Source organism: Plutella xylostella, chromosome 10 (genome assembly GCF_932276165.1).
Source record: "Plutella xylostella chromosome 10, ilPluXylo3.1, whole genome shotgun sequence".
Classification (NCBI taxonomy): Eukaryota; Metazoa; Arthropoda; class Insecta; order Lepidoptera; family Plutellidae; genus Plutella; species Plutella xylostella.
The window spans coordinates 5,191,765-5,210,421 of NC_063990.1; the positions used below are offsets into that span (position 1 = coordinate 5,191,765).

Genomic DNA, 18,657 nt, shown 5'->3' on the forward strand with positions numbered 1-18,657 from the left:
GGAGATGACGTATAATCGATTAACCAATCCCTGGTCGGTTAGATAACCAACTATGGAGAAAATGTTTAATTAATCATGCTATTCATGCCATTTAAAAGTGGATGAAATGGGACATTCGCATTATCATAATGCGATTGAAATTGTCAATAGCAGCATGTGATATTTCAAATAAATGATAATTATATGAGATTTCAAAGCAATGGATATTTCCGCCAAAATATTATTTTCCCATAACGTCTGTATATTCTATACCCCAACTACATTACGACATAAAACAAGTATATTCTATATGACTGTCGAATGGTGTAGTGGTTAGTGACCCTGACTGGGTAAGAGAGCGGAGGTAGCTCAGTCGGGTAAGCTCCCGCTTCTCACGCCAGAGATGCGGGTTCGAATCCGGCGCTGACATGTAGGTACCAATGAGTTCTTTGAATTTAAGTACTACGCATACTATCGCTCTTACGGTGAAGAAACCCGAATCGGACTCTACATAATATACATACTTACTAGGATTCTCCACATTATCAAAGCGTAAGCTTTTTGCTATTACAAAAGTATGAGGCGCTACAAAAAAATGTACTACACAACTGTTAGTCCTAAAACTCCTAATGTAGGATGTTAATAACTAAGTAAGTATCTTAATAGATGCCCGTACAGAACGGTGCAGTTGGTAGTTACTAAAGTTCTTATTTACATTTAAGCGCTGACGTGAAGTACATACTCCTTTGGATTATCCCGGGATTCGATGTCCGGCCGGCTCAGACCTCGGGTTCCAATATGGTGATAGGCCTGCCCCCTTTTACATTAAGACAAATGCACACTGCTCAGTGCTCACACAACGCCCACGAAATGTAGGTGCAGTAAGTGTATAATTCTGGCTAAACAGCAAGGTACGTAACGTATAGATACTTATGTGTCCTAGAAATTCATAAGAGTCTACGTAAGGATATTAAAGAAATTTTCAAAATATGGAAATAAAGCTTATGGTCGCGTCGGCGGCAGCTCTGCATTCCGTCACAGTGACATATTCAAAGACTGGGCCACGGGAGGTGCGCGCTGGCCGCGGCCCTCCATTCTCACCGCCTCACCGCGAGCCGCCAGTCGCTCAGTCGCGAGCTATACCTCCGCCCCGCTCGACCAATCTCGCGCCAACCGCGTCAAGTGACTCAAACATAACAGTGACAAGTGCTTGAACAAACTTTGTTTTTAAAAGTTACGAGGTGCAAAGGATGATGGCTCCCGAGACCGTAGTAACGGTGGAACACAACAAGCCTGCGGGCCCGCAGCAGCCGCCGCCACAACAGCAAGGCGCGCTAGACTGGATTAAAATCAACATTGACTATTTCAAAACTCCACCCGGCTTATTAAAAATCATTCAGTTGGTAAGTTTCTTGATTCAGTCAGCTATGTATTTGCATAAAAACTAGATGTTTACCTATAAGTATCTCAAGAACTAGGTACTTTGTTTTTATATAAAATACCAATGTTCTAATAAGAGACGATAGTTAATTATTTTCTTAATTACTCACGTAAAAAAATAAAGATGACGTCAGATGCTATATTATGTCTACATAGTAGGTACATAGCTACGCTATACGAGCTATACGTAGGTAGATACACAATACTCAAGTAAGTACATGCAGTGTGTGCATGTAATCGAGGTCGTGGTGCGATGCATTCTGCTAAGTTACCTCTGGCTGGGTGTCGCCAGCACCGGCGGCGGCGGGCGAGGTCAGCGGTGGGTGTGGACTCTGCGACTGCGACGATTCAGCTTCAATCAGCACTACCTCTGCTGACTGAGCTGACATACATAAGTATAACTCCACAGCTCAATTCTTTGCAGACCCATTATGCCGCAACAGGAGGAAATCAGTTCCTACTAAGTCACAAGGCCGCTTTTTTTTACTATGGCGATGCATTTTTTTAGTTTGCTCGTCTCGGGTGTAGGTCAGCCAGGGCCAGATGGCAGGTAAAGAAAGCCACTTATTCACATTCCATTAGACAAAACGGCTTCCTTCTCCCGATTAAAAAAAGTTAAGTAATAATTATCCATAGGCAAGCTTACCTAATGCTAACAAAATAAAAGATTTTTAGAAGTTAAGTTTATGTTGAAGGTTTATTTCTATAATATTCATATTTAACTCTGGGTAGCTTTTATCGTCTGTTAGCTACTAGTATTAATTACTTACCAGATCTTTTTGAAACCTGCTATTGTCCAACATGTACATAGTTTCCAAACCAATTTAAACCCGAAAATCATCGACATTTATGAATGATTCTACGAAAATTTTAATAATTAGGTAGTTACAGACTTGAGGGAGGCTAATATCATAATAATCAATGCAGATGCCCGATAAAAGTCGGTATAGAATACTGTGTAAGATGAATTATTATTGATGACCTACCTACTTGCTAGCTATTTAATTGCTACATGTACTTATGTAAGTACTCAACTCAAGTATACAGTCATACATAAATATCATTGAATTTTGAACCGCGCTTGAGCTACCTAAGTATATCTTAAACGAACTCTTATAGCTATAGCTAGATTTTATATTTGCCCCACATTCAGATTCAGATTCTATCTTTAGTTTTATTCGCCCACACCACACCCATACGTATGACCGACCATTCTGATATCATCATATCCCTAAGTCCATATTAGGAATCTCAATATACCTTGCCATGATTACGGTTCAAATAAATAAAAGGCAGTCTATTAGGGCTGTGCCAACAACAAACCTACCTACGTTCATAAGTTTAGTGTTAGCGATACAATACAGTATCTTAAAATGATTAATTTGTCCCTTTTAATGATTTAAGAAATCTCTAGCGTCTATTAAAGTAGGTATATTTAATTGACCTTTATATTCGTGTTAATGGTGGGCCTAGCTCGGAATTAGACCTTTTTAACCCCACTGTATAACGTTTAAGTAGCCACAATGACCTGCCTCCTGATCTGCCTGCCTATGATGTACTTACTTACATTCTGCCAGAACGATTCGTAAACCGATCCAAAATTAAAAGGATAGACCCGATAACGGGTACTCCCCAACTCAATCAATAATTTAAATAAACTTAATTAAAAATATCTTCACGATTCACTATCTAATTAGGTACAGGATATGACAGCTATCTTTGTTGTTTTATGGCTATTTTAAGAATTTTGGTATTCCCCGTCTATATTTAGAAAGCAGATGTGGCTCTGTTACCAGGGGATCGTCCTATGGACATAATTTGAGCGCATTATGTGTTGTGACACCGACACAGCCTTGTCTCTCGACTGCTACACACACTCGTGAACGAAGAAACAATGGAACAGCTAAAGATAACTACGACGAATAGTGTGTTTTATCTGTTGAAGTTAATGTGCCAGCGGCAGCGACCAGCCACGACGGAATAATCAGCCGAAAGTTGACGTTACCGCGTAATCATCACTAACTATCTCTACAAATATTATGTATTATCCACGGTTATGTATGAGAAACCTTTTAAATGTTTATTACCATCAAAAGTAAGGTGTAAAATATACTTAACTATTATTTTCAAAGCGGAAAGATGAGACAGAAGGATCATACTAAGAAATTCCTAAAAGAAACTCGGTAGACACTTGTTTACACAGCAGACAGGCACTTATGCTAACCGCAACTCTCTTTTGCAAAAGTAACATCGTATGTTCGTTTAATTGCTTTCTATTGATTCAAAACACGGCTCGTTTAGTTCATGGCCGAATTGCAATAACATTTAGCGTTTCGATTAAAAGTTTGCATTCGTAGATTTAGTTGAGAGCGGCATTGGGTGAAAGCTGGTCGAAAAGAAAGTAGTTCTGTCGTTAACATGTGGTCCGGTCGTGGCCGGCGGCGGCGGCGTCCCGGCGACCGGTCCTTGCCAACCTGTCATTTGCTGGACTTTTCACCACTCATCGAAACTTATCAGAGTCTTTGAAGCCACCATAATTCATACAAAAACACCTGTGTTTAATTTCAATTTGCGTGTCTAAAATTGAAAGAGCTTTTGCAGCGTTAAAGTTTAGTTAAAGCTTTAAAAAGCTTTGCGTCTGAGGGTTTAGGTTTTAGGAATCCAGATTATAAAGCATAGGTTACAGGAAATATACTTATGCAATCCGTCATCATTGTATAGGTAAAATATATCTAATATTTGTATCATGCCGTGTGAGTTACTATATTTCAGTATCTATAGATGCTTGTATTAACGTCGTGGTGTAACAATTATCAGTAGTAGGTATATTAATCAACTGTGACTTTGTATGTATCACTCGTGGTCGCGGTCTCACGACGACGAGATCAAGGACAACATGCATATTACCCATTTTAAGAGCTTTTACAAGACGAGCCGATGTACAGTCAGCTGCATAAGTAGCTATACACATTTGAACCTTGTCAATCTAACAAACCGCCTATCCATTCATTGAAGCATTGACGGTTCGTCAGTTTGACAAGGTATAGAAGTGTATAACAACTTATGCAGCTGACCGTACTTCTACTGGTATTTATACATATTGTATAGTATAAATGTATAAGTGCATAAGAAAGGCTAATTATAGAATAAGAAATCCTAATTAAGTATTTAGTAAAGCGATTTTCTGAGGTAAATATTAAAAAAATTAAGTACGCGTGGGGAATTTTACATGCCTTACATGTCTTACATGCCGCATGTAAGACTATTTCGTTCGTTGGAATATAAATAGTGACCAATGCAATGTTTACTGGAATTTCGTAAACATTCTACAAAGCGAGAAAATTGTTTGAATATTGGTGTTCGCATAACAGCTTGTTCCATTTCGATTGTTGAAGGTATCTATACTTACCTATAGTGATAGTTATTCTTGATTCGAGCTACGAGATGGTTGATTTCGAGTTAAAAATATAAATTCATCGCATCGTCAACTGGCTTTGCTAATAAACACTGGCCTTGAGCATTCAAACTGAAAGATACTGTGCTATTATACCACATACACGTAGGTTAGTATGCAAAAATTTTTTTTTTTTTGTATTGGTACCTATATATACCCAATTAACTCTTTAAAGTCAACTCTAAAAAAAGCAAATGCATTCCAGTAGGTACCTTAGTTAGTTTTTTTTTACTAAATGTTAAGGGTATCAAAAAATCTCCACTCCCACACATAAAGTTTGTCTACGCCTCTACGTCACCCCCTTGAGTCCAGTGAATCAGTGGGTCCACTGTAGCGTCTGTAGCAGAGGGGAACACCCAAATATTCCGAAAAACTTTTTTCCGAATTTGAAAACACCGAATATGTAATTTACGAAATATTGCAATACCGATTTTTTAAAATGCCGAATTCTAAAAATCACGTAAATTATAATTTCGAATATTATAACCACGAAGATTTGTTATTACGATTGTCAAATACACGAACGTTTAAAAATACGATTACTTAAGCTTACGAAAAATAAAATACCGATTTATTGTAATCACGAAAAATTCAAATCCCGATCGAAAATGTGATAATTCGTGATTTTGACAAAAAAACCATAAACGTCTTAAAAACCTTAGACCCAAAACCTAAAGATAGGTGCGACGACGAGCAAAGCGAGGAGGAGCGTGTTAGGTGCACATAGATATCGAAAAACAAAGCGGAGCGCAGCGAAGCGGAGCGGAGCGTTCCAAATATAGAGCAAAAAGATTGCCCGGAATTTTATGGTGTTTAACCTTAAAAACCTTAGGACCTAAACCTAAAGATAGGTGCGACGACGAGCAAAGCGAGGAGGAGCGTGTTAGGTGCACATAGATATTGAAAAACAAAGCGGAGCGCAGCGAAGCGGAGCGGAGCGTTTCAAATATAGAGTTAAAATATTGTAAATAGAAAACTATTTGTAGTATTTGTTGTTAAGTAACACAACAAAGCAATAAAATTGCTCGGATTTTTACGGTGTTTAACCTTAAAAACCTTAGGACCTAAATCTAAAGATAGGTGCGACGACGAGCAAAGCGAGGAGGAGCGTGTTAGGTGCACATAGATATCGTAAACAAAGCGGAGCGCAGCGAAGCGGAGCGGAGCGTCTCAAATAATATAGTTTAAAAAATATTGTTAAATTGTATACGGATTATGCTGTTAATAAACACACTATTCTTAATAACTATTTCTTGTTAACTAAGATGCATTCGGGAATTTGTATTTTCGGAATATTAAAACTTCGGGATTCATAATTTTAACAATTCGATATAATAAAAAGTCGTACTTTTAAAACATCGAAATAATAATATTCGGAAAATTGACTGTCGTCATTTTAATAAATATGTTGTTTGAAATTTCGTTTATTAACTATTCGTGATTTTCGTTATTCGGAAACTTAAAATTCGGGATTGTGAATTATTCGGAATTATGAAATTCGTAATTTTAAAAATCGTTATTTTCATATTCGTAAAAAAGTAATTCGGATTTATGTAGTGTACCCGTAGCAGAGATATCACATCTCATTTTACATCTCGTTATGGGAAGACTTCCTAGTTGGTCTCTAGCCACTACTAATACTCCTGCAACGTGTATTTTTGGATGACACGATCTTTTATTTTCCCTGTTAAAAGGCCGTCTGCTGAAAGATCAAGGAATCGGGTCACGGCAACTGAAATAACAACGTTATTATGCTGCTTTCTCATTAAACGCATCAAATATTAGTGAATGAAAACTTACGTGATACTTATGTGATGACATCATCATCAATAATACCAACCATTGAGTTTTTCAACATATTTGTGATCTATACTTGTAGGAATGTACTAGATTGTAGATACCCTGCTGTCGTGATCTCAGCCGAAGCGTCATTCCACTAATTGCGAGTCAGGGGTCATTCAAATCTGCCGTTGTAGCCGCTGACACAGGCACTACTAATAATCTTGAATGCTGTGGCCTAATTTGACCAATTACTTTCAACATATCTCAGTACGCGACGGTTTACATTTACACAGGTGTTAGAACAAACAAAATAAAACTTAGTTAACAAGTACTGTGTGTTAGTTACACAAAAGAGAATTACTGTTATTAAATCGAACTCAACTTATATTAAGTGTATTTTGATAAAATCAGGATTAATGATAGGAAAGGTTCGTATCATACCACTTTCCATATGCCGCCGGAAAAACCGAAGCTAAGTACTAGAATACAGAATGAACAGATATTAAAAAAATATTACATTTCCTATAAGTCGCAGCGCTGTTGAGACCTTGAATTCGTTACAGACGTTATCGTAAATACTTGCTATATTTCCATATTTTTCATTTTATCTTACAAATTAACCAAATTTAAACAGATTTTTACGAACCACTTTGTTAGAATTACAACTTACACTCCTCACAGATAGAGAATGAGATTCATATTATACAGACCTACCTACAAATACTAAGGTAAGCACTACATAAAGTAGACCTACTAAACCTCTGCGCTGATCCGAAGACCTTCGACAAGTAGCAAGTAGAGGATGAACGAGGAAAACAGTGTGCGGTGGCGCTCCTAATAGCCACAGGGGGAGGCCTATATCCAGCTGTGGACATAGGCCTCCCCCTGACGACTGATGTATTGCTGAAGATGATAATGATTAAACATTGATACTCTCACTTAATTCCGTGTCTTACTCGCGTAACAGACTAGTGGATAAAAAAATTAAACTGGGCCAATGAAATAAAAAAAATAACTTTCATTGTTTTCTACTTTTCTTTTCCGTTGATTGAACCAGAGTTAGTGTGAAGTCATGCCCAACAAGGTCGCTAGGTTGAAGTGACCGGTAGATATCAATTTTACCTTCATCATATAGTTGTTATTATTACTTATAGTTACCGGTGGGTGTTGAAGCAGAACTTGTGGCTGGCCATAATACCAATCAGCGATATGTAGTAATAGGATAGGATATACTTACTGCTCTAGGTAGACCTATACATGCTTATATCTTATTTTTTATGATAGCAAACTCAGAAATATTTTCTTTCATAAACATCCTACTCCTGGCAATAAAAAAAATAAATTCACTAATTCACGCGTAGTCATGAAGTCATGAGTTTCATGACTAATAGAAATAGAGATTCATAAGAAAAAGAGACCCTGACCAGCCAAGGGTTTGGAGAAGGAACGGGATCACGCGTCTTAACCATACACGAAGCACAGGGATTGACGTACGAATCCGTCATTATCATAAAAACAAAAGACAAAATAAAGTTGCACGATAGCATACCTCACGCAGTAGTGGCGCTGTCGAGGCACACCTCCGCCTGCACCTACTATGCGGATGACACCGAGGACGCTATCGGCAACCTCGCTAAAACGGCAATAACAGCACCGAAGAAACGGATCCTCGAGTACAACCTAAAGATGGCAATAAAAAATCGGGACAAAGAGGTCGTTGCCCAGCAATCAAGGCTTTTGGCAACGCAAAATGGAGCGGAATAGGAGAATTTTGATTTTAATTTTATATTGACGGCCAAACAGTATTGCATGTTTTTTATAGTTTTGATATGTATAGTATATAGCATGTATTGTATAGTTTTGATATGTAGGTATTGTATAGTATATCATGAATTAATATTATCTGTATAAGAACTAACCAATAAAATTAAGATAGTTTTAAGAACACTGTCACACATTAACACCAGGCAAAACAACAGCGATGACAAAAGGAGTGTGTGGCCACTGACAGGCGTCTGTTAAGTTCTCTGAAGACAGCTGACACTGGCCCTACCCTTCAAATGTTTGTTGCCATTATAATTGTAAGTGTGACTGTGTGAAACAAAGAAAAAAAAAAAGAAAAAAAAAAAAAAAAAAACAAGAAATGCACAACTGGGGGTTTTTAGTCGGTTAAAGGCCGACACTACCTGGGTCCCCTTCCCAGGTGTCTGTGTAGATTTTCCTCCAGGAGTGCAAAAAAAAAAATATTATTAATAATATATAGGTATATATATATATAAAAGATAAAATATATATATTATAAGCTTCCACATTGAGTAGTGAGTAGTTAAAAGATGAAGATAAAAAACAACCAAACTCTCACAATATATTGATCTCTCAAAAAGGCACGGACATAAAGTCTGTGGAGTGATAATAAAATCTTTAAAAAAATAAATAAAAATAAATAAATAGAGATTCATTTATAACATCGGGGATGCTCTCTTTGGTTCTTGATACTTGATAGTTCCTAAGTATTTAAATGATTATTAGAACGGATTGTTTTGTAGCATTCGGTTCGTATGTAATGTTTTCAGTCAGCAGGGTCTAGATAGAGTTAGAGAGATAGAGTACTTTATTTGTACGTGCACCATGAAATAATTAACAAACGAAATGAAATTTTAATCAAAACTTATTAGTCTAATACGTTACATGTACATTTGTACAATACTACAAATCATAAAAATGTAGACCTCAGATGCTTTACGTAAGTTGGTTTGCTTACTATGTAATTCAATTAAAAACTTTTTTAAGTAAATGCAAGCTGCCATGAACTAGCTTTTATTGGTGAGTTGGTTTTAATTTTAACCTTGGTCCGTATAGGTCATGCTGAGCTGTATCTGTATGCTGATGTCATGTCTTTGTCGTGACTCAAAATATCATGAAATAATACTGCATAATTATATTTTGACTGCACACATGTGAGTGGATATAAATCTCGTTAGTCCTTTGATGATACAGAATACGAATTCCTAATAATAATGTAAGTATCTTTACTCATTTGCAAAATACAGCGTCCCTAATAAAATTTACATTTGCATTGTTATTTCTTGCCAACGTATCCCTCCACGTATCGTTTGAATATCAAGGGCCAATATGTTTTTTTATCAGCATTTAATTTCGGGCAGGTACTTAGCTAGGTCGGTTATTCAATTAATACATGGCCCTATTCCTTCCAGCTTTAATCGTAACAAATGGCTTTCGTTTAACAACGTACCTATATCTTATCTTTCATCGTGCCTTTATTGATAGAGTCGGGTGTAGACTGCGGAAGAGTGAGGCCGAGACTCGTAGCAGCTGTTGGGTATAGGAAGTCCAGGAGGGTCATTCTAGATTTACAAAATACTATTTTTCGGAGCGCTGCCGCTGCTAAGCTACGCTAAGCGTACTGATGGTATGACAGCTCTCTGAGACTTCGCATTTCGTGAAGGAAGAGTAGCCCTCCAGGAACGCAGGTCGTCGACCCGGCACGCGCCGCTGCTATAGGCGGCCTATTCAGGCTAACGGGTGCGCGGGCGCAACTCTGTAATTGCCTCGCCTATACTCGTTCTTCAACTAAAAGGCAGCTTTGATTTTTGGTCTAGGTAGTACAGGTTGGACTCAGTAATATACCCTCAACTTATAATTTACACAGTACTGCATAGCATATGTATACATGTACATGACGACCGAATAGCGTAGTGGTTAGTGACCCTGACTACTGAGCCGATGGTCCCGGGTTCGATTCCCGGCTGGGGCAGATATTTGTTTAAACACAGATATTTGTTCTCGGGTCTTGGATGTGCCCGTAAAATGGCAATAGGCCCGCCCCCTATTACATTGGGACTAACATAACACTCTGGCGAAAAGTGGGTGCAGCAATGCACCTCTGCCTACCCCGCAAGGGAGTACATTAGTACAAGGCGTGAGTGCGTGTTTTTTTTTACATAGCATATTGATTTATAGGTAAGTACTTATTATCTCTGTAGTACCTAATAACAGTATTTATGTGCATTGTGCACTCACACTATGACAGTTAAAAAAATAAAACTCAAGCTCAAATGCTTTTTATTCATCGTATAAATAAATATTATTTTTTCTGATGAACGTTAATTTTAATAAATAAATATAAATATTTTATTTAGGTACAAAAACGACGGCCACTCAAAAATTCAACAATACTACACGACTTCATGACCTTTTTTTCCCACGAGCGTACCTACATGATATTATTTAGGTAATAAATTAGGCAATTACTTAACTAAATTGAAATTTTCCTTGCTTATACCTAATTGAAGTTACTTATTTAATTGAATCCGCACATTAATTAAGTAATTAATTAATTTTGAAACCTAAAGAATAATAGACGTTATTTATAATGTTAAGTCGACCGTATCTTCATAGTTAAACTAGGCTACAAAATAATACTTTTTGTTATTGCATTGATTTCTAATGATTACGATCTATTACAAGTTACGAGCACTTATGTGACATATATCATATGAATGCCTAAAATAAGAAATTGGAAGATGACTCCTATACCTCGGGTGCGCCTTTAGGGTGCTGTAAACTTGCAAGTTAGAGATAACTACATTCGTACAATGCTCTTACCGAAGGGGTAGGGTAGTGCGAGCCTCCTGGAATAGGATATAAATTTAGACCGACCTTATCTGTTACGCCACCACGACTCGACCTTAGTTGGAGATGCATGCTCAAAAATACTAGATATTTAGGTACTTAGGTACTTAATTGAAATTGAAGTGAATAAGGGGTTTGCCTAGAAGGGTCTGTAATTGTACAGTGAACGTTGTAATTATCGACTGTGAATATGTAGATGGGGAATAATTAAGCTGACTACGTTTCCGAGACAGTGACGTCAGCAGCCGAACCCATCACTGTTCCCTTATCTGTGTGTTAGTACACCGCCACCGCCACCAAGGCGTGGCGATCTATGGTGGGACCCGACTTTCGCTGGCGCATACATTTGCGTATTGTTGTATCGGAAATCCGGCCACAATTTGTATTTGGAGCGCGACTGTCACGTTTGAAATGTATGGTAATGGTGCAACCGCAGATTTCATTTTAACTTTAGTTGGCTATGTTTGTTTTGCGCGCTCATACAAAGTGCTAATAGGTTGTTAGAAACCAAAGCATACAGACGGTGTGACACGCCACACGCCGCAAGCCTCGACAGCCAGCCATACCCGCACAGTAGCACAAGTAGAAGTACCTCAGGTGGTGCGAAGTGTAATGACCTAGTGGCCGCGGAGTCAATGGTATCGGTGCATCGGCATATGGCGCGCGCGTACTCGCGAGCTCACGCACTTTCCCCGCGCTTGTCACTTGACACAGATTGTGTCGACGGAGTCCCCAGATACGGCCGTCCGTTTCACCATCTTGTGCCGCAGGTGTATTGTATTGGATGTATGAATAGTCTGCGAAAGATATGTGTTTCCTCCACAGCGCAAACGCTTTAATTTTTACATCCTATGTTGATAAGTGATAGGTCACAAACATGAAAAACACTTACGCCATAGAAGTAGGTGTAGGTACATGATTTGATTTGATTTCCCAGGCTCGAAATCTTAGTTAGAAAATGCTAGGTAATTAGTAAGTATTTAATACACTATATTATTCTGTTGGCCACTCTCCAATTGAATGGAATACCCATGATGGGTCTTCTTAATTTTAATGGTTCGCTTCCTCGTCAAATTAAGCGGCTAGATTTATATTGTTTCGTGGGAATCTCAGTTACTGTTTGTGTTGTTCGTTTGAAGCAATCATTAAGCTACGTGCAAAGTTCAAGAATCACAAGAATGTAGAGGTAGAATGTATCAAAACGCTCTACAAGAGAATCAAACACCAGTGATAAGCTATATTACTTAATACCTAAAAGATTTAGTATCTAAGTAAAATAATAGTGCCAATAGCGTAGCGGCTGCAAATTACGTCTAATAGTTTTAGCTGTGCAAATAATGAGTATTGATTCATGAAGGAGCACCTGTCTTGTCCGCGTGGGACCGTTGGAGCGGCACCATGGAACCGGTTCTTCTGGAGGGTTACTCTATATGACGAAAAACCAAGTTTAAGAGCGCTGCTGCGCGAGCCACAACTCTATCTAGGGCTGATTGTACGACAGTTCTTGTTCGTTAGTTTTTCGTCTGTATAGAGTAACCCTCCTGTGTCGAACGGTACGAGTGTTGCACCTCGGCAGCTCGCCACACGTTTGCCCAACACGGATCGCCTTGTCCAGACTACCGCTATCGGGTTCACTGTGCTACAATTACTTTCAACGCTTTTATACTAATCGTTTTGAACGACACAGATAATCGTGGAATCGGCATTTAGAGATTTAAAGGAACAGGATGTAAAGATAGTATGGTCGGTATAGTATATTGTACAAGATGATATTATGCCTGCGTTTAGCTCACTGTCATGTTGATGTAATAGGTAGTCGTACATAGGTTAGAGATCATTTAGATATATAATAAGATGTGTTGTGTGATGTTATGATCTATCTAACATATAAGTTTGTACCTACAGGTGTAATACTTAAGTTAGCATTCTTTTACAAGGTCACAACCGGTTTGCCTACAGTTTCTACGACATTCGAAACATGGAAGTTGGCTCAAATTGGCAGGAATTGATTTCTAATATTACTTAAATGGAGTTAAGTGGTGGAAAATTTCCTGCAAACATTTCGCGCCAAATCTAATCCACAATTTTACCAATAAAAATATGATTTAGGTTTTCCTGTCCGAACCGAAGCATGATATTATTGTGTATTGTATTGTGTTATGATATTTTACGGTGTGTAGCTACTGAAATATTATTGTAGCATGGTGCCTGTGAATGATTTTTTCAGGTCTTGAATAATTAGTACTTGTCATTTTAAATAATTCCCAGTACCTAACTGAAGGCTAGAATATCACGTCAGCATCAGGAGCAAGAAAAGACGTTTTCTTGATGCCGAACTATGTATATGAAGGGGCATTTTTCAAATTTAGGACTTCCAAAACGTAAAAAAATATGTTTAAAATTCTTTAAATTTTTTAATTAGCAGCACGTACAGCCATAGCACAGCGGTCAGATCGAGTATGTATTTAACACGGTGTGCAAGTTTTTCTTCTGAAACATGGCGAGTGGTTGCGTGTGCCACAACTCATTACATAATCGGTTCTTGTTGTACACAATGCCGGCTTTATATTTCTCTTTGTCCGATGATGGCGCGGTTTTAAGGGCCATGCATAAGTGTGTCATGCATGTTTTCCCACTTTTCCTTTACATAACATTCAAATATGCCATGTCTATTTAGACATTTGTTATGGCCGTTGTGTAACGCTGCTTCTGCTTAGGCCCGGGTCTCCTATTTACTACGTAGGTCGCGTCAAGTGTCACCGCCGTAGGCCGCGTCACAATGCTCATTATGTCTACGCGCCAACGTCCGCGTGTGAGAGAGACCGCATCAGTACATTTCTATAGTGAGCATCGTGACGCGGCCTACGGCGTGACGCTAGACGCGACCTACGGCGTAAATAGGAGACCAAGGCCTTACTTAGAGACGCGAAAAATTCAACTTACAAACGTAGTTTTTTTTCGATTTCAAAACGGTAATAGTAAGGTACCTATCTAGTATTCTACAATCAAAATGAAAGAACCTATTAACTATTATTTATAATCAGCAATGCCTGGATAGATAAACATTGATTTTGAGGTTTTATTTAAGCCTACACTGGGCAAAAGATTAACTTATTTTACCTAAGTATAGATTCGTTTTCTTGGCTATTTTGTTGAACGCGTTTACTTACCTCTTCGTTGGTACGTACACACTATGTTATCTTTAAATTGTATTTTAATGGATACATGCATTAATGGACATGTTGGAAACGTCTCTATGCTCTGGAAATCCGGTTTTCTTAGCTTTGTGAAATTTCAATTTACTTTTGCTTTGTCCATCAACTAAGCACTTAACTTTTACTGCGTGCAATAATTAACGTGCATAAAATAAAAGTATATTTCAAACATGGTGCTGTAGCATTTTAATAAGGGTCTATCGGTACGGGAATAAATTAGAATCATAAACCTCTAGAACGTGGTTTATTTGTCAAAGCCTGGAACATAACATACCAAATACCGTTTTCAAACCTTTTTTTTCATTCTATAATGTTTTTTTTTCTGATTTCACATAACATACAAAACACCCATTTAGTCAAAAAAAAACTTTTCTCCCTCTTATAAATGCCTTAACTCACTTCAAGGTCCTCGTCCTGAACTTGGCCACCCTCTACTACACGACTCATTTACCTGTCAGAAATTCTTTTTCTCATACTTACCAATTTTTCCATTAATTCCAGGTGCTGGGCCTCCTCTGCATGATCCTAGCGACCCCCTACTACTCGCCGTGGTTCGTGTTCGTGGCGGTCACGTCCTTCATCTCCACGCTCATGTGGAGCTTCGTGTACCTGCTCAGCATCAGGGAGGCACTGCGGATCCCCATCAACTGGGTGCTGTCGGTGAGTTTTGGGAACTGTTTCAGTAGCTTGGCATGTCATGTCTGAAGGTTTTTTTTGTGTCAGTAGGTTTGGAGCTTCGCGTCTTGTCCTAACTATTGTCTTAGAATGACAGAGTAATAAACTGGGCAAGAAGTGGGGTAGTGGGTAATGCAGAGGATTTGCATTTTCGCTGATTTATTGACTTACGTATTAGTACTGAATTCTTTGTTAGGAGTATTACTAATATGAACATGTTATCTGTTGTTTAGAAAAATTACCGTTAACAGAAAAACAAAACCGTTGAAACTGTACTAATAATAATAATAATAATTTAGAAAATTATTCACCGATTAGCATTTATAAATAAAAAAAAATATTCTTATCTATACAAATGCTTTATCAATAATACTAGAAAACCTTTAGAAAACAGAAGACCAAGTTGTACAACCTGCGACTTAACCTTTTTCTCTGTACATTCCAGGAGCTGATCTGCAACGCCATCCAGACGGTGCTGTACTTCATCGCGTTCATCGTGCTGTTCGCCGCCACCGCCTACATACACTCCTACCAGTACGGCGCCAACGTCGCCGCGGCGGTCAGTACCTAATGCACTAACACAGGGCCCGGACATCACTGCTTTGCAACGTCGCATCGTAAAAACTGCGACAGTAGTCAAGCATTTGCCCTAAAAAACTGTCATAACCGTCGACAGTAGTCATTTGAAAAACTGACAAAAGAGACTCAGATTTTTATGCAGCAACATCGCACGCAGTCGTGAAAACATATCCTTCCCACTCGCAGGTGTTCAATGGGAGAGAGTGGTACGAACGCTAGAATAGGATTGGATAGTCAAACAGTATGGTTGCTAGCTAGTGGTTGGATAAGGAAAGCTGAGATCGCGATGTAGTGGCCATCTTGAAAGGTCTATGTCCAACTGTGCGTGATTATTGAATAGACAACGTGCACCACTTAAACTCAGTCTCACACAGTATAATAAAGCGTAGAGTACTAGTACAACTCTACATCAGCCTAGACAGAGACGGGAGAAGCGTTTATGTTATGTTATTAAAAATAGAGCGTCTGCTTTCACCATGTGGCCATGTGCAGTACCGTGGGCCGGAGTCGAGGCTGTGTGGATAAACATTGTTGTGCATCAATGACGACATTTAAAGCAAAACTAAGCCATTAAACGGTATCTCACCAATTTATAAATATTTATAGGAGAACGGTAGACTTATTTCAATTGTAGTTTGTCTACGAACAAGAATTTGGATTGGAATGATTAAGTAATTTCTATCGTCATTATTACAGCCAGATTCCTCTAGGCAAGTTTAGTTGCCCAAGCGACTCCTACAGTCATCCTACACAAATGCCCGCATATAAAAATTTATCGTTTTAAATTGGTGATAGGAGCTGGGGCCGAGACCAGCTAAATATGGTGACGCGGCGATTTAAATTCTATTAGAAACAGGAAAAACAAGTTCTCAGTGGCCGCGTATGCTGAATGCGTTATTCGACACTGTGTCTCATATTTTATTATCGTACTTAAACTTGGTTGATAACCGATAAAACCGCTGATAACGTGTTCTTGAAAAAATGGATTCATTCATTTTGAAAATATTTGTCCTTTGTCGGTTATTAGCACGTTATTCCCCGAAGTAAGTACATACGTGATTCTGATAGTGATGTGTCATGTTTCAGGTGTTCGGTATCTTCATAACGGTGGCGTATGCGGCGGCCGCGTACTTGCTGTACCAGGAGCATAAAAGCGCCCCGGCGGTGGCGGCGTGAGGCTGCGTGAGTCGGCGTGAGACGGGGCGTGAGGCGCTGCGGCCAGTACCCCCTACCTTCCCCCAAGTTAACACGTTGCCATAGACCTCAGTCATGTGCACCGCCGTCTCCGTCTTCAATGAACTGCCAGAGCTGCTCGAAGGTCTACTGAGGGCCTCGTCCATTAAGTAAACAGTTAAGGATAATAATCACTTTTTTCATTAATTTATCAAGTCTAGACTCAATAACAATGTGACGGTTATTATGGGCCTACGTAAGTAACAGGCAGGTAACAGATTACACGACTTCTGTATTATACATATAGTGTGGGTAAGTTATACACACATAGGTACCCACTACTTTGAGCACGGGTCGTTTTTACGAACAGAGTATTTTATATTGAAGAGAACAATATTTTATATAAGTAATATCATCATCATCATCACTAGCAAACAGATGTCATTATTGTAATTGAATTTAAAATTTTAATTGAAATGTAAAATAAACATAAATTATTTGTGAAACCGTATAAGCTGCAGAGATTATTGTGAATATATGTACAAAAGAATTAACCAAACTGTTATATTGTGTTTCACAGTTAGTGTACACATATTATTCATAAACCTATATGACATACTAACTGCGATATGGTATCTTTGTCAACAAAAATGATTCACTAACCACCTTCCCTGAGTATTAAATCTACAAGTTTGTTTTTCTCTACCTAGTCTTAGCATATGATCAAAACAACCTGTGAATGTGTTTGTGTTCGTATCTTAATCTTGGCACTATCATATGATGACTGATCTGTAAGAATTAAAGCTAGAATTTTCATTTATATCCTAAAATTTACTTGTATATCGTTCAGTATTGAATTGAATATAAAATTATTTATAAAAATAATCTGTATTCTCGAAAATAAAATTTCCATTTTATGGACACTTATATCTATAATTTTATATTTAAAATTATTTTAATCACTGCTGACTATTTTAATTTCTCAACGAATCTTAATTATTATGAGAAAGATAATTTTATAATTGTTAAGTTCTAAGATGTTTTAAGTTGCGTTGGATGTTTAGGAGTTAATATAAGTTGTGTTATATTAAACAATGTTTGATTTAACCAAAGTTTTATTGTATAGGTACATCGGTATACTGGTTTTCTGAGAACTTTATTTTATGAATGAGAGAACTGAAAAATCAAACTTTGTTTAATACAACATTGAAAGTAAGATAAACTTTACACACAAAGTTAATTTAACAAATTTGTAAAAAGGTAATAAAAATAACAGATACAAATTTTTATTTTATTTTTTCTTGGTGTTTCGGTGGGATAAGTACCTAGATATCGTTATATGGTTTATCACCAAGGCGACACTATACTCGTATAAACGCAAATGCTGGTCCTTGAATTTCATGCAACCCAGTCGTTATTTCTTAAAAAATCGGAAAGGAACAAACTAGGTTAAAAGCTTTGCCAAACAAACTGGATGTAAATATACAAATATTTTTACTCTTAACGTGTACTTCGGGATATAATCCTCCCCCAAGGTACGCCACATCACTCTGTCCACGGCCTCCCTATCCGATTCTTGTCGGATACCTCTCTAAGGTCCAGCGAGCTGATGAGCGATAAGTCACCATTACAAAAATAGTTACACCGCGGTACTTTGTCGATTTAAAGCACAAGATAAACTACTTTCATCTTTTCATTTTGTGTTTA

At 38.0% G+C, this 18,657-nt stretch overlaps 1 protein-coding gene across 1 annotated transcript; it reads left to right on the plus strand.

Annotated features, from left to right (window-relative positions):
* The first annotated feature begins 1,053 nt into the window (after positions 1 to 1,053).
* On the plus strand, positions 1,054 to 18,233 carry LOC119693677 (CKLF-like MARVEL transmembrane domain-containing protein 8). Its single transcript, XM_038117784.2, has 4 exons — positions 1,054 to 1,382; positions 15,025 to 15,183; positions 15,644 to 15,757; positions 16,864 to 18,233. The coding sequence occupies exons 1-4, from the start codon at positions 1,230 to 1,232 to the stop codon at positions 16,951 to 16,953; spliced, it is 516 nt and encodes a 171-aa protein (XP_037973712.1). The 5' UTR covers positions 1,054 to 1,229; the 3' UTR covers positions 16,954 to 18,233.
* The last annotated feature ends 424 nt before the right edge of the window (positions 18,234 to 18,657 follow it).

Excerpts from the sequence above, each read along its gene's own strand:
- LOC119693677 (XM_038117784.2), top strand. The coding sequence starts at position 1,230 with ATGATGGCTCCCGAGACCGTAGTAACGGTGGAACACAACAAGCCTGCG. Across the intron at positions 15,184-15,643 it reads CCATCAACTGGGTGCTGTCG|GAGCTGATCTGCAACGCCAT; the intron begins GTGAGTTTTGGG and ends TGTACATTCCAG. Across the intron at positions 15,758-16,863 it reads GCGCCAACGTCGCCGCGGCG|GTGTTCGGTATCTTCATAAC; the intron begins GTCAGTACCTAA and ends GTCATGTTTCAG.